Source organism: Coturnix japonica, chromosome 1 (genome assembly GCF_001577835.2).
Source record: "Coturnix japonica isolate 7356 chromosome 1, Coturnix japonica 2.1, whole genome shotgun sequence".
Lineage (NCBI taxonomy): Eukaryota > Metazoa > Chordata > Aves > Galliformes > Phasianidae > Coturnix > Coturnix japonica.
The window spans coordinates 57,526,863-57,554,387 of NC_029516.1; the positions used below are offsets into that span (position 1 = coordinate 57,526,863).

General features: G+C 38.8%; 1 protein-coding gene across 1 annotated transcript in view; it reads left to right on the forward strand.

Annotated features, from left to right (window-relative positions):
* The window catches only part of PTPRO (protein tyrosine phosphatase receptor type O), a 145,558-nt gene that overhangs the window by 68,588 nt on the left and 49,445 nt on the right, over positions 1-27,525 (forward strand). Inside the window, exons 2-6 of the mRNA XM_015867758.2 lie at positions 12,653-12,926; positions 20,915-21,073; positions 22,692-22,844; positions 24,344-24,790; positions 25,806-25,967. Coding sequence (XP_015723244.1) covers positions 12,653-12,926; positions 20,915-21,073; positions 22,692-22,844; positions 24,344-24,790; positions 25,806-25,967 — 1,195 coding nt within the window. The remainder of the gene's footprint in view (positions 1-12,652; positions 12,927-20,914; positions 21,074-22,691; positions 22,845-24,343; positions 24,791-25,805; positions 25,968-27,525) is intronic.

The following is a 27,525-nucleotide window of genomic DNA, read 5'->3' on the forward strand; positions in this document are numbered from 1 at the left end:
CCTGATTGATTACTGATCACAGAGCCAGCCTCTGTCACCCAAGTAAAGGATTTATGATCATGCTTACGTCTTTTGCTGAGTAGGACCTTTTGTGTTCATAAAGCTGCAGAGAGCTAAAAAAACATCTGCAGAAGGCAGTTAGTTTAATCTTTAGTAGATAAATTATTCTGATCTATCCCTCTTTACAGAACCTTTGGGATTAAATTGGGTGCTCATTTTTTTTAGATTGAGATTAAGCCAGAGGAATCTCACACCAAGTACAGAATTCTCAGTATAAAATTTGCCCCTACCATCAAGTTAACAGGAAGTTCAGTATTTTAGTTATAGAGACAGAGGTGTGTGTAATATTTAAGCAAGTTCTTGTGATAGTACACAAGTGGATTGCAATGAAGGATAAATATGGTGGCTGATATTAGAGTAAAAGTAGAAGGAATTATTGTTTTCCTGTTCTGGTAGGCAGACAATTCTGCTTTTGATGTTGAATACATTTACCACAAATGGATTTACAATTAACCTGATAGGAGAGCACTGTACAGCAGATTTATATCCTTTGTGAAAGTTCCATGTCACTTGGTATCCTGGACTGTCATCTTTCTGAGATGTAACACTAGTCATTCTTTTCTTCTGAGCAGGCGGAACATCATGTGTAAGAGCTGGAAGCACATTACCACCAATTTGAGAATGCTGACCCCATTTCCTCTTTATATTAGCTCCTCATTCACTTCCTCTTAGTCATCACATGGCTACTGTACCAAATACTAAGCACTTGATGCACAACAGCCAAACAAACCCTGCTGGAGTTATCCCTACAAGGGAAGGTGGAAGAGACAAGCTGTGAGATTTTGCAGCATTAGGGGATTTGGTAACATTCATCACTACCAAGAAGCATGTCACTATCAATAGTGTGATGGAGAACTCTTCTACGGACAGGAATTCATCAGATGAGTACAAATGGCTGATCTGAGCCTAAATCCACATGAGAAATGAGTTCAGGATCAGGTGGTGTAAAAAACTGAAATGGTCTGCGTGGGTTTCCAATTGACCCTGTGCTGTATGGAGAATTACAGAGCTCATCTCTTGCCAGTAATCAAGGAAATGGCACTGGGTGCTTGTCTCTGAATGTAGTTTGGAGAAAAGCAAAATAAAACTACAAAGCAAATACTTCAGCAAGAAAGAAAATATTCAGCTGCAGAAACTATGTATAAATAACATGAAAAGTCTCAGCAGGTGATCTCAAATAAGCCCTTCAAATTTAGAGAATACATGAGCACAACAGGGTAATCAGAGTGCAGAATATAAAGTTCCTTTTGGATCTGGAAACAAAATAAGCAGTCTTTCAAGGGAGGGAGCACACACCATATACATAACACCAGGGTTATAACTTTGGGCAAAAAGGTAGTGAGTATTTTAGAACACAATATAGAAAGACTACTGATCTGGATTTAGATTTTCTTTCTTTTTCAATCTTTTTTTTTTTTTTTTTCCTTACTATGCAATAGTTCCTATGACTTTTAAGGAAAGGATTGTGGCTGTTTGGGCTCTTTTACTGGGGATTGTGGAGACAGGAAATAGAAAAATGAGCATCAGTAGGCCCACGGCTTGTTTGAAGTGACCTCCAGACCACACCGAAGTCACAAGCTTGGATGGAAACAAATCATACTCCACATCTGCTTCTGAATTTCTCATGTTCTTTTGGTAATTTAGGAGGAGGATGAATGAGTGCTATCCAGTTTCATTGAGGAAGATGAGAGTTCAGTTGCACAATTACAGCTAAATAATCAACTTTACGTAATACATTTAACTGAAATTTGGAGCAGTTTCTCACAACCTGTACTGCAGTGTAAAAAGTTTTATAGAAGTTTAAGTGCATCAGCAGCAGCCTAAAGTTTCACCAGGGGAGGTTTAGTTTGGGTGTCAGGAAGAATTTTGTTGCAGAGAGGGTGGTCGAGCATTGGAATGGGCTGCCCAGGGAAGTAGTGGAGCAGTGGTATCCCATCCCTGTGAGTATTTAAGACAATGAGGGACATGGTTTAGTGGTGGGACTTGGTAGGTCATGTGGATGGTTGAGCTTAATGATCTTGAAGGTCTTTTCCTATGTAGTCAGCATTATGATTTGATGATTCTATCATCCTGAGTCAATGATGTTCAAGGTTAGGAAGAGTCTAGGGTGTCAGTAAAGTTGGCTCTGATATGTGCCAGAAAACCCAACTTAAAACAGAAAATGATATGTATATTTTTTAGTATGTCTTCCTTTCAAATCTCCAAACCTCTCTCATAGTCTCAAAACATTTTTGAAAAAAACAAGTGTTTCAAAATACTGAAGAGTACCTTGGTGACAAAGTACCATAAAAATCATTTGGAGTTAAGGAACGAGGTGCTAGCCTCCTATCTACAAGTTTATTCATCGAAATCTAGTCTATTATCTTATTAGAGACTTAGACTGCAGAGAACAAGAAGTCTTTCTCTCTTCCTCTGTTTCCAACTAATTTGCTTTTTTTATTTTAAATTAATAGGAAAGCCACTTTAGTTTCCAGTTTCTCAAATAAAAGTAGACTATAATGTTCTTCCAGCTGTGCTCTTTCTAGTTACAGAAAACAACAAAGCATTTCATGCTATCTTAATAACTAGTTTGCTTGTGCATGTAGAGGACATATATACACCCTATCAATTTAAAATGAAGGCATTTTCACCTTTATAGTACTCATAAGACTCAGTCTTTACTCCTTTGTCATACACTCTACCAGAGCATGTATGACAAAGTTAAACTGATGCCAGTTCTGTTTGTCTCAGCTGCACAGCAGTGATGGAGCACATAATGTTCATAGCTTTCTTACATTCCAACATAAATCTGCATACTCTTGAACATCAGGTATTTTCTGTGTGTGTAATTTCACAATTAAGCATCATTAGTTATTCTGAAGCTTATATTATTGACATCCGTTGTATGATCTGGTGAATCCACCATTTTAGGAACTGAAATTGTCCTTTATCATCTAGAAAGTGTCTCTTCTCTCCCATCAGGCACTTGGAAATGTGGAACACCTCAAAGATCATTTTACTTTATGGAAAGAGACATGACTCTCTTTTCATCTCAGCTTTTCAAAATCTGATATATGGGGTCTGCTCCAAAAGTAGTGCCTCCTATTTTATTATATTGGCCCACAATGTCAGAGGTGGATGTCAGTGGTATGACAGTAAAGGTTGAACCTTCCCATCAATGTACCATTACATCTTGTTGTTGTGTAACAGAAAGCAGCAGAGGAGCAGTCTGATAGAATGGCATCTGACATGACAGTGTGTATGAAGCAAAGGTGTGTTGTGAAATTCCTCCATGTGGTAAAATTGCACTCATTGACATTCATCGGTGCATGATGTATTTTTATGGAGACCTAACACTGAATGTGAGCACAATTAGGTGCTGTGTGGTGTGTTCCAGCAGTGGTGACAGTGGTATTGGGTCACCTCCACTAGTGCAGATTTTTATGAATGCTGCATGCAGACTTGTGTTTGCCACTGTTGATAATGCTTAGCTAATGGTGATGACTATGCTGAAAAAGAATGTTTTGTAGCTGACAATTTACTCTATCAAATAGTGTTATTGTGCTCTTTGTATCTGTTGTATTTTCCGTGGAAATAAATAGGGGGCATTACTTTCAGAGCGACCTAAATGGATCCATTTCTTACTCTGCCTTCTCATTTATCATTCTCCTATAGTGACACATTCCATTTTATTTTCTCTATGATGGAGAGGAAACTGAAGTATCTTTGGTTACATTTTCGCTTGTAGGCACTTTGCTGTGAAGTCACAAACACTACTGACATGTGTACTTCCTTGGGATGTCATACATGTGGAGCATATTTCTCAGTGAACTCCCAAACATAATATTTCCTTTTCCTTTCTTTGCCATTTCAGGAGTTAGCAGAATAGCTACCTAACATGTCATTGCCTTCTCATCTGGATTAAGTCTAATTCTGATCATTTCATGCTTTTGAAAGTGTAAATTTGCTTTAACTGTTCACCCAAAGACAGAAAATAAATGTTGATGGGAGATTGTTAACACAAGGACCAGAGTGGCAGAGCCAAAGGAATATCTGAGGCAATCTAATACATTTCTTGTGCCTAGTTAAAGTGTATGGTTAATCTGGTATCTATATGTGTTTGGATACATCCTCAAGGAATGGCTAAAATTTGATTGCATGAGACCATGAAGGTCTGAGTGGATAGATGATGAAGAAATTCACGTTTTCCTTCAGGACAATTGTCCTCCTTTTACATAAATTCAGTACTTCAGAGAAACTAATAGTGGAGAGAAATCAAACTATAGTAACTGTCACAGTGTGGTTTCCAGTCATATTTCAGGTGTATGCAGACAGTCAGGATGCAGAATAAAGAGAAATTCCATCCATGAAATCCTAACTTGGTTTGAACTTTGCCAACATCAGGGCCTCTGGATCACCATGTCTGAGCTTTGTGCTTTCCAGTATGTGCTGGAAAGATGGGATACAAGCATATATTGGGAAACAATTTATTGAAAATTTGCTGCATTAAGAAGGTGATCCATAAAATGTATTATCACTACTGAATGCAAAGATTTCTTGTTCACATATTAAGTATTCTATAATTTATTTTGTTGTGGTTGATAGTGTCAAGAAAGATTTCCTCTTGGTGGCTCTAAAGTTTATTGCTAACTTCAGAATGGTAACAAAACATGGTGGTCTGTATATACTATATTGATTCTGGCTGGAAAAAAAGGCATTTATCTGCATTGGTGCTCAGAGATGGGAAAAAAATAACTGTTCCTTTAAAACTCTCTCTCTGAACAAAGAAATGTTAAAGCTCATTTATAAAATATGAATAGCAGAGTGTTACTGCTGTTTTTTTTAAGACTGAGAATAGCAACAGCACTGAGGACACTATTTGTAGAGCAGAATGCCAAAAATGGTGTGTTAACCTAAATCAAACATTATAAATTATTGAGAACTGCTCCTTTTCACTTCCTAAAATACTTCTCTTTTGCATGAAGAATCTTAAAGTTATGGTTTTCTGTTTCTTCCATGCACTATTTATTCTAAAGTGTGTTAAGGGAACTTCTCTGCACAACTTGTGGAAAAGTGTGCATAATAGCAAAAGTGCCAGGAATAAATACCCTTATTTTTCAATCCTTCCTTCCCTTCCCTTCCCTTCCCTTCCCTTCCCTTCCCTTCCCTTCCCTCTTCCCTTCCTTTCCTTTCCTTTCCTTTCCTTCCCTTCCCTTCCCTTCCCTTCCTTCCTTCCCTTCCCTTCCCTTCCCTTCCCTTCCTTCCTCCTTCCCTCCCTTCCTTCCCTTCTCTCCTTCCCTTTCTCTTCCCTTCCTTTCTTTTCCTTTCCTTTCCTTTCCTTTCCTTTCCTTTCTTTTTCTTCTTTTCTTTTCTTTCTCTCTTTTTCTTCTCCTTCTCTTTCTCCTTCTCTTCTCCTTCTCTTTCTCCTTCTCTTCTCCTTCTCTTCTCCTTCTCTTCTTCTCTTCTCTTCTCTCTCTCTTTCTTTCTTTCTCTTCTCTTCTCTTCTCTTCTTTCTCTTCTCTTCTCTTCTCTTCTTCTTCTCTTCTCACTCTTGAAATACACTGGTGTGAAAGTCCATTTCAAAAAATCATTTCCTCTTGCAGTTAATAGTCATGAAATCTGTGCCTGCTCTGGGATTCACTGTCTTAGGAGAAAATCTTGGAACCAACTTCCTTCCCCAGATGCTTTAAGAATAACATTTCCCTTTTTATTAAAACAACAGGACCTAATTATGATAGATAATGGCTCCAAAGAATTTTCTTTGTGGGGCAATTTCCACTCAGTCCTTATGTATGCTCAGAGACCATTTTTCTCAGATGATAGCTTTGGGAACTGCTTGCATCTCTTTGTGAAACTATTGGTTTTGGTCACAATAAACATTTTATTGAGTACCTTTGAAACAGGAATAAAGAAACTGTTTGTTGAACATGGACAATCTAAGGTTTGATGTTGCAATATTTAGCAGAAAATACAAGTATTTACCCGAGGAAAAGTCTGGGCAGAGAGCTGTGAAACTGAGAAAGGTGTATCGTTGGGATGAACCAGATAGACAGGTGTACTGATAGAGTGCAAAGTGTGAACCTGAAAGTTCAGCTGAAGTAAAGAGTTAACTCACACTTTAAAAGATAATTAAATTGATTGAAAACAGAATCTGTCATTGAGACAGCAAGGACTTTCAGGAACCATTATTTTTCATAGTTATAAAAGGCCAGAGGGTGGCTGGAACCCTCCCACACCTGTGGAGTCTACAGATACAGAGTTATATTTTACAAAATAGAATAAATGACTGAAACAATTTAAATATCCAGATTTTAACTCTGTTCTCTTTACAATAACACAAATGAAACAAGAAATTTCCAACAAGTGCATTGCAGATTTATTGGATATAAGATCATGCTTTCTGAATAAAATGAAAGCTTACCATTTTTATTGCAATTGCTATTCAATATCATTTGTCACCATCAGAGGATAACAATATTAATGCAGCATACATTAGGAAGTTGGTGCAGAAATATAGCGACGTGACTTTTATATGTGATTTGCAATACTATTTATTTTATGGAGTTTCTTATGTGCCTTCTATGGAGGTAGCACTGCAAGAATACAGTGTGGGCAAAGATCCTGAAATCTGCATTCCAGCCCTCTCCTTGTGTCAAGGCTTGGACTAACCATGCCCAGGGAGAGGACAGAGGAACTGTGCTAGGAACATGGACTCTTTGGCTGCTCAGTGCACTTCCTTAAGTAATACAGATCTTATGCAAATTTGTGAGTAGTCTTTTTGGAAAGGTCGTCTTGGTTCTCGGTCATTCCACTTATGCATACACAAATGCTATCTTGTAACACTTGCAAGTATGTCAATTTTGACCAGTGCTATATAGTAGATAAGCATAATGTTACTTTTGGCCATATAAATCCTCATAGACTCAAAGAGTACTCCTGCTTTGGGATTTCAGATACTTTGAAAAATCCATGATATTCATAAATGACTCTGTAAGAGCTGTCAGAAAACAGATTTGTTTGGGGCCTGACACTTGTCTAGTGTTAGACAACATGATGGACTTGCAGGTACTTTAAGCTTAGTTTTCTGGAGTTGATGAGCACCCACAGCTTCTCCTGAAGTCAGCAGGACATTTAACTACTTGCACTTTTGAGAATCAAGTCCTGGCCGCATTCAAAAGCTGAAGTACATAAAAATAATAGGTATTTTGCAACTTTTATCTCTTCATGAAAAGCTCAGACTGTTGTGGGGGAGTAAACTGAGGATATGTACTTCTAGAAAGAGGACTCTGAGCTCTGCTGCACACCATTTATTTTCCTATTACTCTTTGAAAATTGTTTATTTGACATGTCGTTTGTCTTCTTGCCTCACCTCCTTTTTATTTTAATTGGGACCTGGTTATTGGCTAGAAATTCCACTAGCATGACTCATCCCTGCACTGAAAATGACTGTGAACAGGCACCACGTTGTGGGATTTACCTCCCCCCCTTTTTTTCCTAAGTGCTTTAACGTGGCACGAGTTTGTAATAATAAGCTAGGAAGGAAGTTGGAGCTAATCATTTGGTTCTGAATGCACAAGCCCTGCCAAATTTCCCCACAGGCATGAAGCAGCCGCTCAAGCTGTGACACCAGCAAATTAAATCCTGGAGGTAGCTGACCAGAAGTAATGAAATGTGTACTTACCATACTGATGCTGTCAGTCCTAAGACACACTGACTTTACAATCTAGTTAAGTGGGGCATGTTTGTCACTTCCAGTGCTGCTACAAAAAATATGCAGGTTTGTTCCTAGCCTTCTTCCCAAGATCACAACCACAGTGCTGCCTGGTAACCCTCACTTGTACAACAGGAAGAAAAAGATTCCTGTAATGGTCTTTGGTTTTTAAAATGCTGCCAAAGTGAAATCCATATCCCAAAGGAGATAAGTGATCTACTCTTATGACATGTTAATTACCATATCTTTGTATTCAACACTTATCTGCTGCTTGTGTATATAAACTCATAGCTGGAATGGAAGGATGAAAATTACTTTAGGACTCAATGGTTAATTTACAACAGAGGTCTAGTAACCATGTGTCCGATGCATGCAGCAAATTAAGATCCTGGGCACACACAGGTATGTGGAAAAGGGCCGTGTAATCACTGAACAGAGCGAGTAACTCTAGAGAGAGGTATGAGTTATGCAGGTGAAGACAGGTACACAAAGGAGAGAGACTATCATTTTGTTGTCCCAACATACTTAGGTGGTAAAGGACTGAAAAAAAAAAAAGTTATTAACCCAGACATGTATTGTCGTAACTAACAATAGCATATATCTGTGAGGTTTTTATGTATTTAGATAGCACAGGCATGTAATGCTAATTGCCTGTGAGCTATTTAAGTGGGTTAGCAGATTGTCTGCTGAGTGGAACTCACTGTGAATTAAAAAAAAAAGAAAAAAAGAACCCAACAACATAAGTGTGCAGTCTTCAGTGTGGTTAAAATATAGTCCATGGAAGAACCAACATATAAAATCATAACCCATATAAGCAGCCTGAAAGCATCTAATTATATCCTGGGAATGTCTATAACTCTGCAATTATATGCTTAATTTCCAGCTGTACTTGATTAACATCACAAACGATTTATAATACTACCAAGCACAAGGAGCTTGCTTAGAACTATTTTTTGGAATGTCTAAAATTTGAGGTTTCTTTTGTGTGTTTCTGCAAGGCAAGTTAGGCAAACTGAGTTAGTGTCACACAATTCATCAGCAAACCCAAGAGAAGAGTAGACTCTTTAGAGATAAAACCCTTCTCTTTCCTCTAGTGAAGCATTCAAGTGCAAGTCTATGGAAGCTCAAAACCCCTTGACTTCTGTGGGATTATAACAGGATGAGTGGATGAGTGCAGTCCTACAGAGAAGGACATTGGAATATTGTTGGATGGAAAAGTGAATATAAGCTAGCAGCGTGCACTCACACCCTTAGAATTCAAGTGTATGCTGAGATGCATAGAAAGATGGATGGCTAGCAGGGAGAGGGAGGTGATTGTCCCTGTGTTCTGCCCTTGTGAAATCACATCTTCAGTACTGTGTCTAGGGGGAAGCCTGGGACCCCCTGCACCAGAAAGATAAGGTGTTGTTGGAGGTGAGGGTGGTGAGGCACTGGCACAGGCTGCCCAGAGAAGCTGTGGATACCCCATCCCTGGAGGTGTTCAAAGCCATCTTGGATGGAGCCCTGAGCAGCTGGAGCTGGTGCGAGGTGTTCCTGCCGATGATAGGAGGGTAAGAGCCAGGTGATCTTTAAAGTCTCTTCCGAGCCAAACCATTCCATGGTTCTACAGTACTGCAAGTGCACTTAAACCTAAATTCATAGTAATCAATCACATCTGAATTTGATCTGTCTTTCCTTGATTCATCTTGGAAGAAAGCCATGCATTCTGTGCTGTGGCAGCATATGTCTCTGAAAGCTGTGGGTGCATCACAGAATCATTAAGGCTGGAAAAGATCACAATGATCATCTAGTTTAATCATCAACCCATTACCTCTGTGCCTAATAACCACGTCCCTCAGTGCCACATCCAAACATTTCTTGAGCACACTCCAGGCATGGTGACTCTACCACCTGCCTGGGAAACCTGTTTCAGTGTCTCACCACTCTTTTGGAGACATTTTTCATATTACCCAGCCTGAACCTTCCCTGGCACAACTTCAGCCTACTCTTCTCTTACCTGGGAGAAGAGGCCAACCCCCACCTGACCACAACCTCCATTCAGAGAGCTCTAGAAAGCAATAAGGTCTCCACTGAGCAACTCCTCTCCAGACTGAACAATCCCAGCTCCCTCAGCTGCTCCTGATAAGACTTGTGCTCTGCATCCTCCATCAACTTCCCACTGCAGGGCCTTAATGTCTTGTATTGAAGGTCTCAAAACTGAACACAGTATTTAAAGTGTGGTCCCGCCAGTGCTGAGTACAGGTTAATAATCACCTCCTACTGGTAACACTATTTCTGATACAAGACAGGATGCCATTGGCTTTCTTGGGCACCTGGGCACACTGCTGGCTCATGTTCAGCCAAGCGCTTACTAATGCCCTCAGATCCTTCTCCTCCGTGTAGCTTTCCAGCCACTCCACCTCAAGTCTTTAGCAGTGCAAGGGGTTGTTGCGACCAAAGTGCAGGACCTTGCACTTGGTCTTGTTAAAGTTCATACAGTTGGCTTCAGTCCATCAATTCAGCCTGTCCTGATCGCCCTGCAGTGCCTTCCTGCTCTCTGACAGAAAAACATTTCCTCCCAAAATCGTGTAATCTACAGACTTACTGAGGGTACACTCAATCCCTTCATCCAGATCATATCAATAAAGGTATTAAACACAGTGGGTTTCAATACGAGCCCCTGGGGAACACCATTCATGACTGGTCATAAGCTGAATTTAACTCCATTTACTACTAATCCTTCTGACTCCTCATTTAAAAAAAAAATTGAAGTAGGTATCTCTACTCGGCTCTTGTGAGGCCCCATCTGGAGTACTGTGTCCAGTGTGAGCCCTCAGTACAAAAAAGACATGGAGATTTTGGAAAGGGTCCAGAGGAGGGACCACGAAGATGATCAGGGGGCTGGAGCACCTCCCCTGTGAGGACAGGCTGAGGGAGTTGGGCTTGTTCAGCCTAAAGAAGAGAAGTTGCGGGGTGACCTCATTGCAGCTTCAATAGCCTGAAGGGAACTTACTCCCAGGAGGGGAGTAAACTCTTGAAAGGGCTGACAATAGCAGAGACACGGGAAATGGTTTTAAGTTAAAAGAGGGAAGATTTAGGTTGGATGTTAGGGGGAAGTTCTTTACTAGGAGTGGTTAGGCCCTGGAACCGGCTGCCCAGGGAGGTTGTGGATGCACCGTCCTTGGAGGTGTCAGACCAGCGGTTGGACGGGGCCTGGGCAACCTGATCTAGTAAATGGTGTATGTTGGTGGCCTGCCAGGCAGGGGGTTGGAACTACATGATCCTTGAGGTCCCTTCCAACCCAGCTCATTCTGTGATTCTGTGTATCCTTTGACATTTTCATATTGAGGAGAGAATGGGGAGGAAGTAGGATAAGAAGACCACCTGTTTGTTTATTTTTCTTTATTCTAAATATAATCCTCAGTTAAAGATTTAGGGATGCACAGATCCAAGTGCTGATTCAGGATTTAGGCAAAATACAAACACTTGAAATGTGGTATTTTAAGCTTTTAAAGGGTAAGACTATTAAATTCAGCCAATGCTAAGGGAAGCACATGTAAGCTTTTGCATAATTTTTGTCCTATTTTGTGAACACCTTTAGAGCAATTGCTCCACCATCTGTGAAAGATGGCAGGCCTGGATACAGTAGTAAAGGAGGGATCCCACAAGGGCAGAATAGAAGGGAACAATTACTTTCCTCTCTCTGCTGGCCACCCCTCTTTTGATGCAGCTCAGGATACTACTGGCTCATTTCAAGCTTCCCATCTGCCAGAACCCCCAGTTCCTTCTCCACAGGCTGCTCTCTATGAGTTCTTTTCCCAGTCTATATGCATACCTGGGCTTACCCCAATTCTCAATTTTAAATCTATTTATACTGGTTATCTCTATTTGGGCTGAATTTACTATGTGTTTGTTACCTCGTTCTCATGTTGGGCCAGATAAATGGATTTGCTTAGGTCCTTCTCAAACCTATAATCTTGGAACAGGTTTATTTATTTATCTAAATAAATGCCAGGAGCTGGCAATATTGTATATGTTAATTCCAGATAGGGAGCTTGTCTCCCACAACATAAATAAAAAACAAAAACATTATTCTCATGAAAAAATCTCCACTAAGCAAAATTTCAGTAAGACAGGGTGCTACCTTCTGAATGAGATATCCATCTCTGGTACAAGAACAACTTGATTGGTCAAATAAACAGCAAACTAGTCACAGGACCATCCTGCCCTGCAAACAGAGCTCTTAGACTGTAGGAGGAAAAGATACTGTGGAGCTGAGAATTGAAAATATATTGCAGCTTTTATTGGAGATGAAAAAGCAAAAAGATTCTAAACACCAGCGTGTCCTAGAAAAACAAAAAGCCGGCTCTGATATGAGCTTGAACTGTTTCTTCTCCTTAATTGCTGTGAATCTGTTTTGAAATTCCTGTAGAGATCAAGTGCTTCTTGCTGACATCTGATTTGAAATTAATCAAAAGTGTTTTCAGCTAGCAATGGCTTAATATGCTCACGATATATTAAAAGGTTAAATCATTCCTTTTTCACTACTTCTAATAAAAGTAATAGTGAAATGAAGGAAATGAAAAGTACCAACCGAAACAATGGACAGAGAGCTGAGGGCTGATCGTTACATTGTACTTGCTGGAAGGGGCATATTTGGAAATGCTTGGTCAGTGTCAGAAATGATTCTTTAGTTTTGTGCTTTTTAAATTTCATTATGGAAAAACAAACAAACAACAACAAAAAACACATCTAAAACACTGAAATTTGATGTTAACTGTCTTGTAGAATAAGGAATGTTACTTCATCACAAAGATAGCACAAGCATCTTATAAATACCAGAGGAAATGGGTACAAGTGGCTTTAAGGTTTACTAAATGATAAATTATACTTACAAAATCTTTTCATTTTTGTTTCTTGTAGAATGCAGAACCTTTCCAAGTTACTGTCCGAGAAGACAATTGTATCGTTGTCTCACTGGAAGCATCTGATGTGGTGAGCTCATCCTCTGTATATGTTGTGAAGATAGCTGGAGAATCCAAGAACTACTTTTTCCAGTTTGAAGAATTCAATGGCACTTTACCTGCCCCTGTGACTTTTAATGCCAAATACCATGGCCTATATTACATAGTAACTCTGTTGGTAGTGAACTCAAATATGGTTTCGAAGTCAGCAAGATCAATCACTGTGCTAACCAGTAAGTAACATCTTATTCTTTTTTCATTGTTTCTTCTCTTTGTGAGTGTTTGTGGTTTGTTTGTGGTTTTTTTTTCCTTCAGAAGTTTGTTTTATGGAGAAGTTTGGGGTTTTTTTTGCTTTTATTAAGTCCTCCTTATGTGTGGTTTGAATCCCTGTATGAAAACAATAAAGAAAACATGTTGAGAAGGCTGAAAGGAAATTTCACAAGGTCTGTGCATGAAGAACGGGACAGCTGTGGGGTTCCCCCAGGTGGCCTTCCCTAAACAATAAGTGGAGAGGTTTAACATACTGGAGTAAGGGGACTGTAAGAAGAATTAAGAAGCTCTTCCCCAGGTGGTCATCCTAGCCTGTGAAGAAGGAATTCTGAAAAGCTACTGGAAAGCACAAAAAGTGTTGACTCGTGTTTCAGTGTAAATGTTCCTGTTGTATGGTGAGGTATGTCTTGCATCAGGTGCCATGGCACTGTTCTTGAGTTGCTGATATATTGAAGCAGTACTAAACCTGTAAAGAAGATGGTAGCTGCCAAGAGCATATGTTTCTGCCACTACAGCTGAATATTTCCATGTGCTGGAGTCCATATTCACCATCATTTGTTTCTTACTACCACGAGGTGATCTTGGTGAGAGGCATGATTTGGTTTTCTCTGTAACCATGCAAAGCACCTGTGCAATTCCTGCGATATTTCCAGGATTTGTACCATGCATAGTCTTCATGTTCCCCTTCTGTGCTGGAATTGTGCACTAGGACAACTATGAAAGTTACCACAGGAAAAATATAATGTGGTAGAGCAATGCAAGCCTTTCATTAGGCATATCTATGCATAGTGGAATATTTAAGGCTTCACAGGCCATCTGGATTTCCTTTTTTTTTTTTTAATTGTTACAGCTTTACAGCTGAAGTAATAATTCTAACCCAATTTCCTATTTCTTTTTTTATTTTTTGTAATTATTATCTGACATACACAACTGAACAGATTCCTCACCAAGTATTTCAGTGGTTTTAGAACACTGCTCTTGCAGTCATGCAGCAATGCTAACTGCTGCTTGATTTCCAGAGCCCACAAGGTCACTGGTAGCAGAGTCAGGTGTGATCCAGGATGGCAGGTGGAGAATGGCACTCCTGTGTAGGGAATCTCTGATGGAAGAAGGGAACTAGTGTCTCTTAGCCTATCATAGCCAATCCCAGACTCAGTCTCTGGCTCACAGGATTTACAGAAGTCATTCCTGAACAAATGTGAGTCTGCCAGCTCCAACAAGCATATCCCACGTCACTCTCAGTCCTCCAAGGCTCAACGGTGCCCTTCCCAATGGAAAGGAGCCCACCTCACCCCTTTTCACCACCTGTCTTATGCGGGTGCTCTGGCAGCTTCCCAGGATTTCCTGCTGTGGCTTCTACTGCTCACCCAGACCTTGGAAGGACTAGTGATTTTGGCAGTGTGCCTGCGCTGCTTGAGAAGCTGATTCCCTTCTTGTCACATTTATTAAGCTTTTTGTTTGTCTCGACAGAAAAACAACCATGTTTCTGAAAAGAAAGGGCATTTTGACATGCGGTGTTGAAGGGTGCCGTACTAAATCCTATAGGAATGATGTAGATTTCCTCCACAATGCAAAGGACCGAACATTCTTCCTGATATTTTCCTTTAGACAGGTTAATGCTTAGCTCATCATTTCAAATACAAGGGTGAAGGAATGAAAATAAATTTGGAATTAGAAGTTCATGCTATTTCCATACAGTTCTTCTGAGAAGGCTTTTTAAACTCTTGTAATAACTACTGACTATTAAAAACTTCACTAGACAATAGTTGTTTTCCCTTTTCTTTTGGAACTTTAAAAGAAATCATTATTAGCATTGTCTATCTGCCCACTTTACATCTTTTTTTTTTTTTTTTCTGACAACTTGCATTTTTTAGCAGATAATAATGATGATATATTCATATTTTTCTTCATTCTGTATCCTTTTTCTACTTCTTTAACTTCCTTAGTTTTTTAACTGTATAAAGACACATAACTATCTAATTTATTCTATCAGTCTCTCACATATGACAAGTACTGGTAGTTTGTGAATAGCATCCAGGACGAAATTAATTTGTGTTCTAATTTCATTGGTGTCAGGAGAGCTTTGCCAGTGTAGATTGGCCCTATTCATTATTAAATTGCAAGATAAATCAAGTAGGATACTCAGTGATGCCAGTGTGGTAATTCCCAAAGATATACTTCAATATTTCACAATAATTTTCTGGGCTCTCCAGACATCTGCAGGGTGTTCAGTGCAGAGAGATGATGTCTTTCAGCTTGGCCATGTGCTGGAGACCTGAACATCATACACAGCAGTGTATATTCAAATTGTGCATTTCAAAATGAGAACAAAGTCCTTCAAAGAGATTACCTACTCATAAATTCAGCAAGAGTCACAAAAGAACTCTGCTTTCTGGTGGACTTTCTTGATGAACTTTATTTTTTCCTGTTCACATCCCTCAGTGATGTGCTGCTTCTCAGCTTATTGGCAAGAAAAAAGTACATCTCTTTGCAAGCTGAAGCTTCATCCCACTCAAGTCAGGGAAGATATTTTGTTTTATCCCTCAAAGGTCACTGCATGGGAGAGAAGTGATTTTCCAAGTGAAAAATGATGTCAAAGCTAACTGAATGCACAGTCTATATATGTATGTATTTATGATTATATTTGTAAAATTGTTAATATTTTGCACATAAATGTACATTTATATAAAAAATGTAGATGTGTAAAATTATGTAAGTATATATATATGCACATATGAATGTTATCATATGAATGTTATCATTTGAAGCTTCTGTTGTGAACTTAAGCCTTCTGTACTAGACAGAAGAGTTCATTTTCTTCTTGTCTTCAACAGAAATAATTTCAGAGGTTTCTCAGGTTAATCAACACCACAAACTGTGGGATGTATTTGTTTAGATTTTCTATGCCAGATTGTTCTAATGCAAAGTGTGACCTATTTACTTGATTATTTCTTCTCAGAGCCTAAGAATATTGTAACCTTGAGCACAATCACATCCTCGGGTTGCTTCCTGAGCTGGGACTTTTAGAAACATAGGATGATTAGGGTATATTCAAGTCGTAGTGAGGAAACCTTTAAAATAAAGTCTAAGCACATAAAAGCAATTGTTCTGATGATTCTATAGGAAAGCTATGGTCTCAGTAACTGCACTTGAGGGAGAAAATGATGAAGTGACATCTTGAGCACATACTGCTAATAATAAGCGTGTTGCCACCCTGGCCAGTTTCCTGTGTGAGCAATTGTGTTGTGCATAATATATGACCATCCTTTCAGTTTTCAGTCTGGACAAGTTCAGAAATCACTAATATATGGAAATGATAACAACTATTTTCACTCTGCTTTCTTCTGTTGTTACTGGAGCTTGGGGTTGACAGCAAGTGACTCCAGAATTTATCTCATTAATTCAGTGTTTTGAAAAAAAATACTTGCAAGAGATAAAGTTCATTTTAAATGAGTTTATGAGAGAAGTAAGGAATATGGATTCAAAATCAGTGCTTAAAATTCTCATTCAGCCTGCATTTTCTTTCTGGGGTGACTCACAATCATATGGTTGTGTTTCTGTTGTTGTTATTGTTCTTCACTGAAATTTTATTGTTGTGGTGATAAAAAAATACTTGTAAAGAAATGGGGAAAACAGTACACTGCAAAGCTGTTTTGTGCTGTAGGAAAAGAAATCTCTTGCAGGATTTGGAGAAATCAGGGTGTGTGAGGATAATTAAGAAGAACTCTGCCTGACTTTTATTTTAGCTTGAGATTAGTAGTTTACGTTGGTGAATTTCTCATTGTTTCAAAAGCCAATGATTCCTTACATAGATCACCATAAAGTATATTCCCTTTAGGGTGAATTCTGCCTCTTTGTCTGCTACCAAAAAATATTCTTCTCAGGAGACCAAGAAGGCCTGCTGCCTGGGACTGTGATCTCTTCCGCTTCTAGAAAGTAATTGGTATTATCCCTCGTTAATGCTTGTTTGTCATTGTGCCAGATGCTGCAGGAAGCGATTCAGCAGATCAAATCCATGCCTTCAGCTTGTTGATGGATCAGAGCTGCTGAAGCAGGAGATTCAGAGGTTGTTGGTTGTTTTTTTGTGGTATTTTTTTCCCAATGAAAAATAGAACTAATGCCATTCGTGTATATCTGTCTTAAAGGATGATGTGGCACATCTTTAAAAAGGTTATGTATTCACGGGAGCCTCAATATGTAACATAACTTAGGAGAACTTTTAGATCCCTTAGCACAGTGGTCTCCCCAGTAAACAGATCATGTTATTCTCTTTTAAGGGAAAATGAGAATTAAGAAACAAAAGAATTGTAACAAGATGAATCTCTTTTTTTTTTTTTTCCCTGACATAATTGCCATTGGAAGGCTGATATAAGATATTGGCCCAAATCTGTTCAGTACTAAGAAGCACCCTATTTTGCTGTGCCAGTGTTATTTTCTGGTTTGTGTGGTCTTCATATTTGTCATCTTATGTGGGCATCTAGAAACTGCAGTATAGAAATTGCATCATTGCTCAGATACCACTTGCACTTACATTCCACTTTTGTAAGCAGTTACACACGATATCCTCTATTACATATCATAAACTTGAACGTTATGTTCTTGAAGTATTAAACAGCAGCTATTAAATTTCAAAACTGGTTGCCTTTTAACAAGAGATAAAACTGTCCCTAAAGTTTACAGCAAAATGAAAACTTTGTACTGGCTATGGCTTACTCCCATTAGCGATGCAAATAGGTAAACAGTGTCATCCTGGTGATGATATTACCTAGTTCACAGCTTCTTCATGTGATTAAAGGCCATTACCTGTAAGATTTACATCACTCCACTACTGAGACTTCTCTCTTTGGAGAGTTGTGTTATTAAGATTAGCCATGATTAATCTAGGTTTGAGTGTGAGAAGCAAGACAGTTGATCTAATTCCCATCTCATCCAGCCACGTGTAATACTACACGATCTAATCTGCTACATTAACAAAACATCAGTTCCCTGTCTATAGAGGCAGGTCTGTGAATATTAAAAACAAATTTATTTGGCCTGGACTCTGGTACTTATTTTCAATGTCCTTTTTCCTCCCCTGAATTGCAAAAACCACCTAAAACATGGATGTATCTGGCACAGATTGAATGTGTTTATGGAGGATTTAGCCTCCAGAATTTGCCATGGCATTTGAGGGAGAGGCTAGAAGCATTTATTATGTTATCTGTTTTTATAATGCAAGGTATGTGCTAAATGCAAAATGTGGCAATATTCAGGAGAAATGCAGAAGTTAAATCTCCCATAAACAGTTATAACTGGAAAACAGTTGCTTCAGGAGCAGCAGAATGTGAGATTAGAATAAAGGAACTTCAGTCTTGGTCCTGCAAGCTTGTCTACATGAGTTTAATATAGTCTAGATGTCTAAAAATAAAGACACTGAGCACAAAATAAGAGCCTTAAACATGTTACTAAAGGGAAACTAAAATCCTATAGTTCCTTCCTTAATATGTCTTTCAACATCAATATCATTGATGCTTCTACTTTTTCCTATGAACGTATTAGATCATACCTTATTTAAGCTATTTCTTGAGAACCAATAAAACCTATGGAAAACTGAATCCTGAATACTCTATCTGAAACTATGAAAAAGACCAAACTGTTTATGTTCTGAATTATAAGTATAAACGTTGAAGAGTGACATTTTACATATTCCTTGAGCTTTAATAACCCCAGGAACTGTTAGTAAGTGAAAAACTTGAACATGATTTTTATCTGCTGAGTATCCTTTCAATTTCACAGTGTGCAAATAGCTTTTGATGTGAATATTTGGTGCTGAAGGAAGGAAGATAATGGAAGACTCTTTAAATTGCATTATATCAGTCAAACTACTCTGCTAGCATCAGCCATGAGCAAGGAGAAGTCAGTAAGCGGAAGATAACAACAAGAAAGAGAGTCTGTGGTGATTACCGTTTAATTCAATTATTGGCTAATTGTATCAAGACATCAGGAGGAAAAATCATTCAGATTAAAAATGAATGTAACTCCCATCTTTTATTTGATTTGTTGTAGGAAGAAATAAATTGGGTAATTCAATCACTAACTCAGGGAAGTTTCAGTAATTCTTTCAGAAATAAGGAGACCCAGATTGGAATGAGATAGCAGAAGCCTGGGACATGCCTGCTAACATGAAAGATGGCTGCTTGTAAGGGCTGTGCCATGTAGAGATTGCTGTTGACATTTGAACCACTATCATGTGCTTTGTGAAATGTGATATGAAGTATCGGGTCATGGGGATTGCCAGCTCAACTGTTTATTTCAGAATAAGTGATGGAAAGAGATTCAGCAGAAAGAAGAGGGTAGGCATTGTTTCCCATGACCGTCTTTGCTCCCGTTTATTTCTAAGCTATCACAAATTGTCAGCAAGATTTTCACAGATTCTGTCATTGCTGTGCCTCTTGGTATCAGTGAGCTCTGAAATTTCTATTTCTCAGTGTCTAACATACATATATAGTGATAGTTACCTGAAGATAACAAAACATATTTGCTGTGAGAAATAAATTAGAAGTCCCACAGTGTTGTATTCTGGTACTCTGACAAAGTTAACAGGGGCAACACAACTCCTCCCTAAGACCTGGGCTGAGATTTATTTTTGTGGTTGTGTTTTCTATACTTTGTTGCTTTTTATCGTCAATGGAAGCTTAGTACAATCATGAAAATACTGTGCTAGCAAATGGGATTTAATTTCTACTTGTGCAGCAGGCTTGCTTTTCCATCTTCGATTACCCTGTTCCGTCCACCTATTGTGAGACAATTCCCTTTTTGAAGCTGGTGCCGCTGTTTTCATCTGCCTTCTCTTCTGCCTGTCATGACTGTGTGCTCTTTGGAGAAAGTTGTATTCAAAAGAACTTTGTACTCAGATGTGTTCTGCAAGAGTGTAGTGAGACCATGCTAAAGAACACTGAATTTTTCAATCTGTTCCCTGCTGTGCACAAGATCTAAATCAACATGATAATACCTAAAAGGATGTGGACATAACTACTGATAGTTGTGTATTAACTACTTCTATTAAAATATGTTAATATGACTAATACTGAGTAAAATTAGAACCCTGTATTCAATAGCTGCTTAGCTCTCTTAACCAACGTGTAGTTGCTATCATTTCTTCTAGAGTGCATGTGAAAGTGCATTTGCTATTGTTCTTTCTATAGCTCCACCATGGTCAGAGCTGAAAGCAGTAACTGGCAGCTCTGTACTTACCTGCCTTCTGTGTGCAGGCTACCCCCATACCCTTGGGTAAACATGTACCTCAGCTTTTCATCTGTAACATAACAGCAATGGTGCTGCCGTATCCTTTAGAAGCATGGTGTGGATGAGTACTTTAAAGATGGTGGCCATCTCAGGTACATTAGGAATCAGGACTGTATAATTACTCATGAAATATATAAATGAATATTTACAGGAACAATACCATAATTCAGACAGTTTCCTCTGGTTGTCACACTGATGCATTTCTTAGCTCATCTTAGAAGTTCAGATTAGTGCCAAAATTATGATTAATTTCAAGTGTTTGTTGCTTTTGTCTCGGCACTTGATCAGTAAGTGCTGAAGAAGAAAATCTTGATGGGGTGATGACTGTGAGTGCTTAAGTAATTACTGTGATTTCAACCATGACTTTTATGCCTGCTCCTCTGCAAATAAGGACAGCTTCCTGTTAAAATGTTTTGAGGTTTTTTTCTTCTAAAAAAGCATTCAGTGCACGAACATGTTGTGTGGGGGGGAACATAACCTTGGCCTTGACATAATCCCATGTGGTTTTGCCCCAGACCTCTGTGAAGCCTCAGATGTCACCTAGGAAATTTGAGAGTTCCTGTGTCATTCCACATAAAACCATTCCTGCCTTTGATTTTGTTTTTATAGGTTTGCCTATTAATCTGCTTCTTTCTGCCTTTTTTTCCTTTATTTGTGTATCATTTAGAACCCCTTCCTGTGAGCAGTGTTTCTATCTATGATTACAAACCATCTCCAGAAACAGGAGTGCTATTTGAAATTCAATACCCAGAGAAGTACAATGTTTTTACCAGGGTAAATATAAGCTATTGGGAAGGAAAAGACTACAGAACAATGCTGTACAAAGGTAGGAAGAAACTATTCCACTAACTATTCCTGCTAACAAAGATATGTTTTAGCTTTCTAGTTACACTTGCTGAAATCAATGGGTAACATTCTGCCTCTGTAGTGGTTGAAAATATCAATTCCCTATTCCTCCTTTCTGGTCCTGATTTCTCTTTGTGAGTAGCTGATGGGGGAGCTTAGAGATGCCCTTTATCTGGGAAATAATTCAGTACAACTGATTCTTGGGAAAGACTTTGAAGCTGATATCTCTGTAACACTATGAAGTCACATAGTGCTGGTAGCACTGAGTGACACTCTATGCTGCGTAGTATTGTGTATTACTCTAACATTCTTTGTTGTTCCTGAGCTAATAAACCTGCTGCATTTTTCAATTTCATCTTTCTTAGAACAGTTCAGCCAAGGACAAGCAATCTAATAACCTAGCCAGTCAATCTAAAGAATTTCAGCAATCAGTCTAGCCATCTAAATAGACTAACAAGGACAAATTCTGCTTCTCTTTTTTATTTTTTTATTTTTGCTAAAATCTGAACTTCCCTTTGCTCTTCTGTCGTGCAGTAACTTTAAGCACAGCATTTATTTATTTATTTATTTTTATATGAAAGATGTAAAGGGTTGTCCTACAGAAGGCACCTAAGAGGTGATAGGCACTGCATGCTCTTCAGGTCCCAAACCCCAGCTGGTTTAATACAGCGTGGTGTCAATATCACCTCTGAGTCCAGTAGGTGATAGACTGAATTTCAGTGATAGAAGGAAGGCTTCCAGTGTAGCAGCCTGGTCACTGTAAGCTCTCTCTGGAGTCAGCAGAGGGAGATTCCCACCTCCAGAAGGAGCATGGAAAACTTTGGTGTCACTGATTCAGTGCATAGCAGAATTAGGGTAACATCTGTAAGACTGAAATGCCAGATATTGGGAATGGAGATTCTGGATCATAGTCCTAAATACAAGGGACCCTTTTACAGGGAACAAAGGTGATACAAGCAGCAATTTTTCACTTTCACAGCTCATATACAGAGGCTGTAATACTACTGCTGCAGCTGCTGATAAATAAAAAAGTCACCTTGAATTAAAAAAGTCCCTAATGAGCAAGCATACTCTTTCCCACAGCTAAATTGCCTTAAGCAATATCTCTTCAGCCCACACACATACTGATGTTGGATGTGAGCTCAGTTCTCAGACTGCAGCTGGTGCCCAGCTGCTCTGTGGATGGCCCTTTGAACATCTCCTCTTTCCTCTGAACACTGTACCTCAGTCAGCACCAGACCAAAGTGGGTTTTGCGTGCAATTGTTAAAGGTCTGCAGGAATTGTCACGTGCTCTTTGAGATGCTCAGTGTCACATGGAGCAGGTTGCCTGGTTGAGTTGCTTTTCCTGTGGAATGTAGTTCTTATTTCTCTTGCTGGGGCAGCAATGTGGTTTTCACATCCAGGGAAAATGTTGGTAAACTGAATTATCAGTATTTCATGTCTTAGACTAGGCTGAGCAATGTTAAAACATCTGAAACGTTGCTGTTTCAGCATGTGTAGTTGCATTATCAGAAAGCAAACATTTGATTTGTTTTTTCTTTTATTCTTTTTCTTTAATTAAAAAAAATTATATCTTTTCTTTTTAAACCTTCTGCAGATTTCTTTAAAGGTAAAACCGTTTTCAATCACTGGCTGCCGGGTATATGCTACAGTAACATCACATTTCAGTTGGTATCAGAAGCAACCTTCAACAAAAGCACGCTAGTGGAATACAGCGGGGTTAGGCATGAGCCCAAGCAGCACAGAACAGGTAAAGAAAATGACTGTGTACCACTTGTTCCATGTCTGTGTATCTGTTTTCCTCTCTGCCATAGGAGGAGGCTGACTGCACATGGAGGAGGGGCTGTGTGGCACCAGTTATGGGATCTGCTCTGGCCAGGAATGTGGGAGGAGGATGCTGCAGCTGGTACTGGGCAGGCAGGGAGTGGAATTATGTGTGCAATATAGCACAAGGGGAAATCTGTATGAGGGTTTCTATTACAAAGTTGGTTTATTAGAACATAAATTTTGCTTCACATGAGACATCCTTGGTCTTATGTTAGGAATTAATTTTTGAACCACAGGAACGTCACACTGAGAATGGTATTGATCTATCTGTTTTGGTCTGTCTCCTCTCACAGTGAATCATAGCTAAACGGTTGGAGAGGGCCTTCCTCATTGTTCAGTCTTCTCTCATGGAGAAAAACAGCATAACAGTGTCCCCACTTGGTGGCCAGCTTATGCCCTGAAGCATGAGCTTTTAATTTCCAAGACAGCAATGCTGCAAAAGCTGAAATTTGCATTTGTTCAGGGTCCAGAACTAATTTAATTTGGTCCTGGGATGATTCCCAAAACTTTCCTGTTATTCTGTTGGACCACAGACATTTTCCAGTGTCCAAAATGAAGTGAACTAGTGGCAAAATCAGAAGGCAACCAATAGAATTACATTTTTCATTCCTGCTGCCTTCCCATCCCTCCTTCTGTACGTGAATTGTATGAGGCTGTAGTGTCTGTTTTTGTATTAGTGGCTGTGGCTTGGGCAGGGGGAGGTGAACAAATCAGTAGATCATAAGGGGCCAGCTTAAAATATGTCAGACAAAATGTTTGCAGAGGCTATCCACAGGTAAATGCATACAGGCAAGCAATTATGGTGCCTTTTGTTCACCTGCTGGCATAAGCAGAAATAACTTCTTTGCGTGCCATTTGCCTTCTGGAGATCCATATCTAGAGATCAAGCTTTCACAACTATTAAAATTTAAAATGATCTTCAGTGCTTGTGAAAAGGTGTCTACTAAGAGCATATGAAAAGCCCTATGGCAGCAAGAAGGTCATGCTTTTCAAGTATAAATCATGTCATACATTAGTTTTGTATGTATTTTTTTGGTTCATTTCTACAGAGGCATTTTTTTCTGTTATCAAGAGATTGTGGAAAGCACAGTAAATCAAGACCCACATTTTCAAATTCACAGCTAAGTAGCATTGTTGCTGTATTAGCACTGAAGTCTGATTTATGTCGACTTCATGTTTACTCTGCATCGTGGTATTCTTGAGTCCTAGTCTTTCTATGAATTTTCAGTAAGCTTGATCCTACTGGAATCACTTCTGCTATGTAATTTTGTAATAGAAGGGCAAATCTTAGGAAGAACAGGTTATTTAAAAATATCCTTGATATACCATTTTCCTGCAAAGAATATTTCCCTAGGGAATAAACACCTGGCAGAGGTAAACAGAACACACCTATTAAAAGATTAACCTTTGCTTCTCTTTTAGTTCCTTACCCACCTCGAAACATTTCTGTTCTGATTGTGCCAATCAACAGAAACAATTGGGAAGAGCACAGCGGGAATTTTGCAGAAGAATCATTCATGGGACAACAAGAAATCATAGGCAAAGAGAAACTGAGTCGTTTTTCTAGTGACCCATCTGAAATTCCTGTAGAGAACACAACTGCAGCCTGGCCTGATTACCGCTCTAACAGTACTGAGTATGAAACCACATCACAGCCATATTGGTGGTCTAATGAAGCTGAATCATCGGAGGGTGAAGAGGAGTTTGTCAATGCAGTTCCCAAGGATTATGGGGCCAGTGAAGGAAATGCATCTGGAAAACTCACAGCAGAGCCTGCTCCTTTCCTTCCTGTACAGATGGTTCTGACTTGGTTACCACCAAAGCCACCAACCGCCTTTGATGGTTTCCACATCAATATTGAAAGGGAAGGTAAAACTGAGCATTATACACTTCTCATACATACTCCTTTTCTATAACTCTATTGGTGGGTTTGTCTCCTTCACACATTATTAATTACCTAGAACTGTGCCTCACAGGACTTTGTTAGATCTCTTTGTATCTTAATAAGGTTCTCGTATTGAATAGCATGCATTTCTGGCTGGGTTTAAAACTAAAATAAGGAAGGTGTGGTAAATCATAGTTTGCAGTACTCTTTTGTTAAATAAGATTTATACTGCTGTGCATACTGCTGCACTGTTTACACCGCAGTTATTGTAAATCCACTCTTGTATCAGAAAATGGAGAAACAAGCTGATGGAAATTGGAGGTGAAGAAGGTACATTATTTCATAAATCTTTGTCTGCCCCTTGAGAAATGTCCACAAGGGGACCTTGACCGGAAGGGAGTTCAGAAAAGTCATTCTGCATTCAGGTTAACAGTGGTCTCAGGAGAGCGACTGAATGCATTCCTTAGACCAAAAAGAGGCTAGGTGAAGAAGAATGGAGAGAAATTTCAAGTGGTGGAGGTACAATAGAGTAGCCATGTGAGTTACAGGTATCCTATTTTAAAATCTTTTTTTCTCAAAATGAATTTGACTTCCAGATAAACAGTTTTCATAAGCATTCCCTCAGTTAGGATAAATACTTGTGTTTTTGTTTTTGTTTTCCCAGAATAAGAAGGTGATAGAATTGGAAATTCCTTTTCCTCTATGCTTTGCTCTTTTTCACTTGTGCAGTCATGGAAACCCTATTTTTTCATCCCCACTGCTGAACAAAATTTTGTCCTGGGTTTATTGTTATTGTACTCCTCTACTGCAACCTTGGTCATTAATTACTCTTGTTCTGATGGCAAGAAATAAAACTACTCACATAAATCCAGTTCTTTCGGATACCTTTAAATCCCACAGCAGAAACTGTATTAGCATTTCTGATATAAATCATTTTCTCAGTAGCTGGAACCTTTCAAATTTCAATTAATCCACAATTATTTTTCCCCCCTGATTTAGAGAACTCCACAGAACTTCTAACAGTCAGTGAGGACACTCACAAATTTGTCGCTGAACTGAAAGAACCAGGAAAATATAAGTTGTCTGTAACAACATTTAGCTCCTCTGGCTCTTGTGAAGTTCGGGGAAGTCAATCAGCAAAAACACTCAGCTTTTACATCAGTAAGTACCTCAGTAAATCTTTTTCTCCCATAGCAGTATAATGTACCAGGAGTTTGACCAGTAACACACTGTGGCAGCTGTGGTATCTGCTGCAGGATCAGAAAAGTCCATCTCTTACAGAAGGAGGTTCTCCTTTTGCATCTTCCAAAGAAAGAATTTGGTTCAGAGAATTAAAGCAGTGGTTATAAAGAATCTTAAAATTATTTAACTTCCTTTCTCCTGGAGGCTGTATGCATAGTGTTAAGGACAAAGGGCATCTCAGGCTGAGACTGTGGGAATTGTGCAATTAAGCACTGAGCTCTGAAATTAGATGGTCTCTAAGAGCACACAGGGCAAGTAAAGGTAAATGCAATAGTTCAGACTGCTAAATTCAGAGGAGGAAAAAGTAGCTTATTATTTCCCCATAGAATCTCAGGGTTTCTTAAATACAGATTTACTAAAAGTCAGAATAATAATACAGCACTTAGTAATCCAAGACTGATATTGAGAGTTAGATCAGCAAGTGAGATAGGTGTAGGTAAATTCAGATGATGGTCATTCTGGAGGCTTTGATGATCTGTACAGCAGCAAGGGAATGAGACGTCTGAATAAGTATACCGGTCCACACACATGTAGAGTATCTTTTTGTACAAGAGGAATTATGGCCTATGGAATTCCCAAAAACTGAGAAAAAGGAACACTTTCAGCACTACACAGTTATACCTGTGAGAGGTTAGTGTCTCCCCCATGTAATGAATTCCACAGGTGAACATGGTGGCTAGGCTGGCAGTAATATTCATACTAAAAGGAAACGTAGTAGTATGTCACTAATAACAAATAAGTCTGGTAGGTCATGGCATTTACAATTACAATTTAAGCTTAAATTAATCACAATGGTTAACTGCATGTAACTGAATTCCTGTATCATTGTAGTATTTTTAACAGCTTAATAGGTGAAAGAAAAAGTACTTGGAAAACAAAGAGATGAAACCCTTGAGAGAAAGGGTCTCTTTTGTTTTCATTTAACTGTGTAGTGATTTCCATTAGGAATAGTTCATAGGAATCTTCATTACCTGAAAACATCAAAGTATATAAAACTGTACAAATAGATCAAAGTATATATAAATTATGTAGTATTGCTATCAGCACCAAATATTATTCCATCATGAAAAGTGACTGATTTATGTACAGAAACATGTGGTACTGTGTCGTACATACAATCTACTAACTCAGGACAGAGTCATTTCATAAAATGAGAAAGTGTTAATCAAAAAGTATATTAGGATAGGTTGCTAGACTAAGGAAGAATGGACTTGGATATAACTAGGTATAAACCTGTAACAGGAATGTAATGACTATATTTGTGTTATATGTAATAAATGAGGGTGTTTAGTGTTTTTTTTTCTATTTTAATGAAGTATTTCTGTTTGGTTTGTAGGCTTCTAGACCTACATGAAGATTATTGGCAATTAACCTAATTATTCTAATTCGAGAACCTTAGTATCTTAGGTAGATTTCATGTTTGTTTCTGACAGTATGCCAAATCTGAGATACTCCCCAGTAATCTTGAGATAAAATT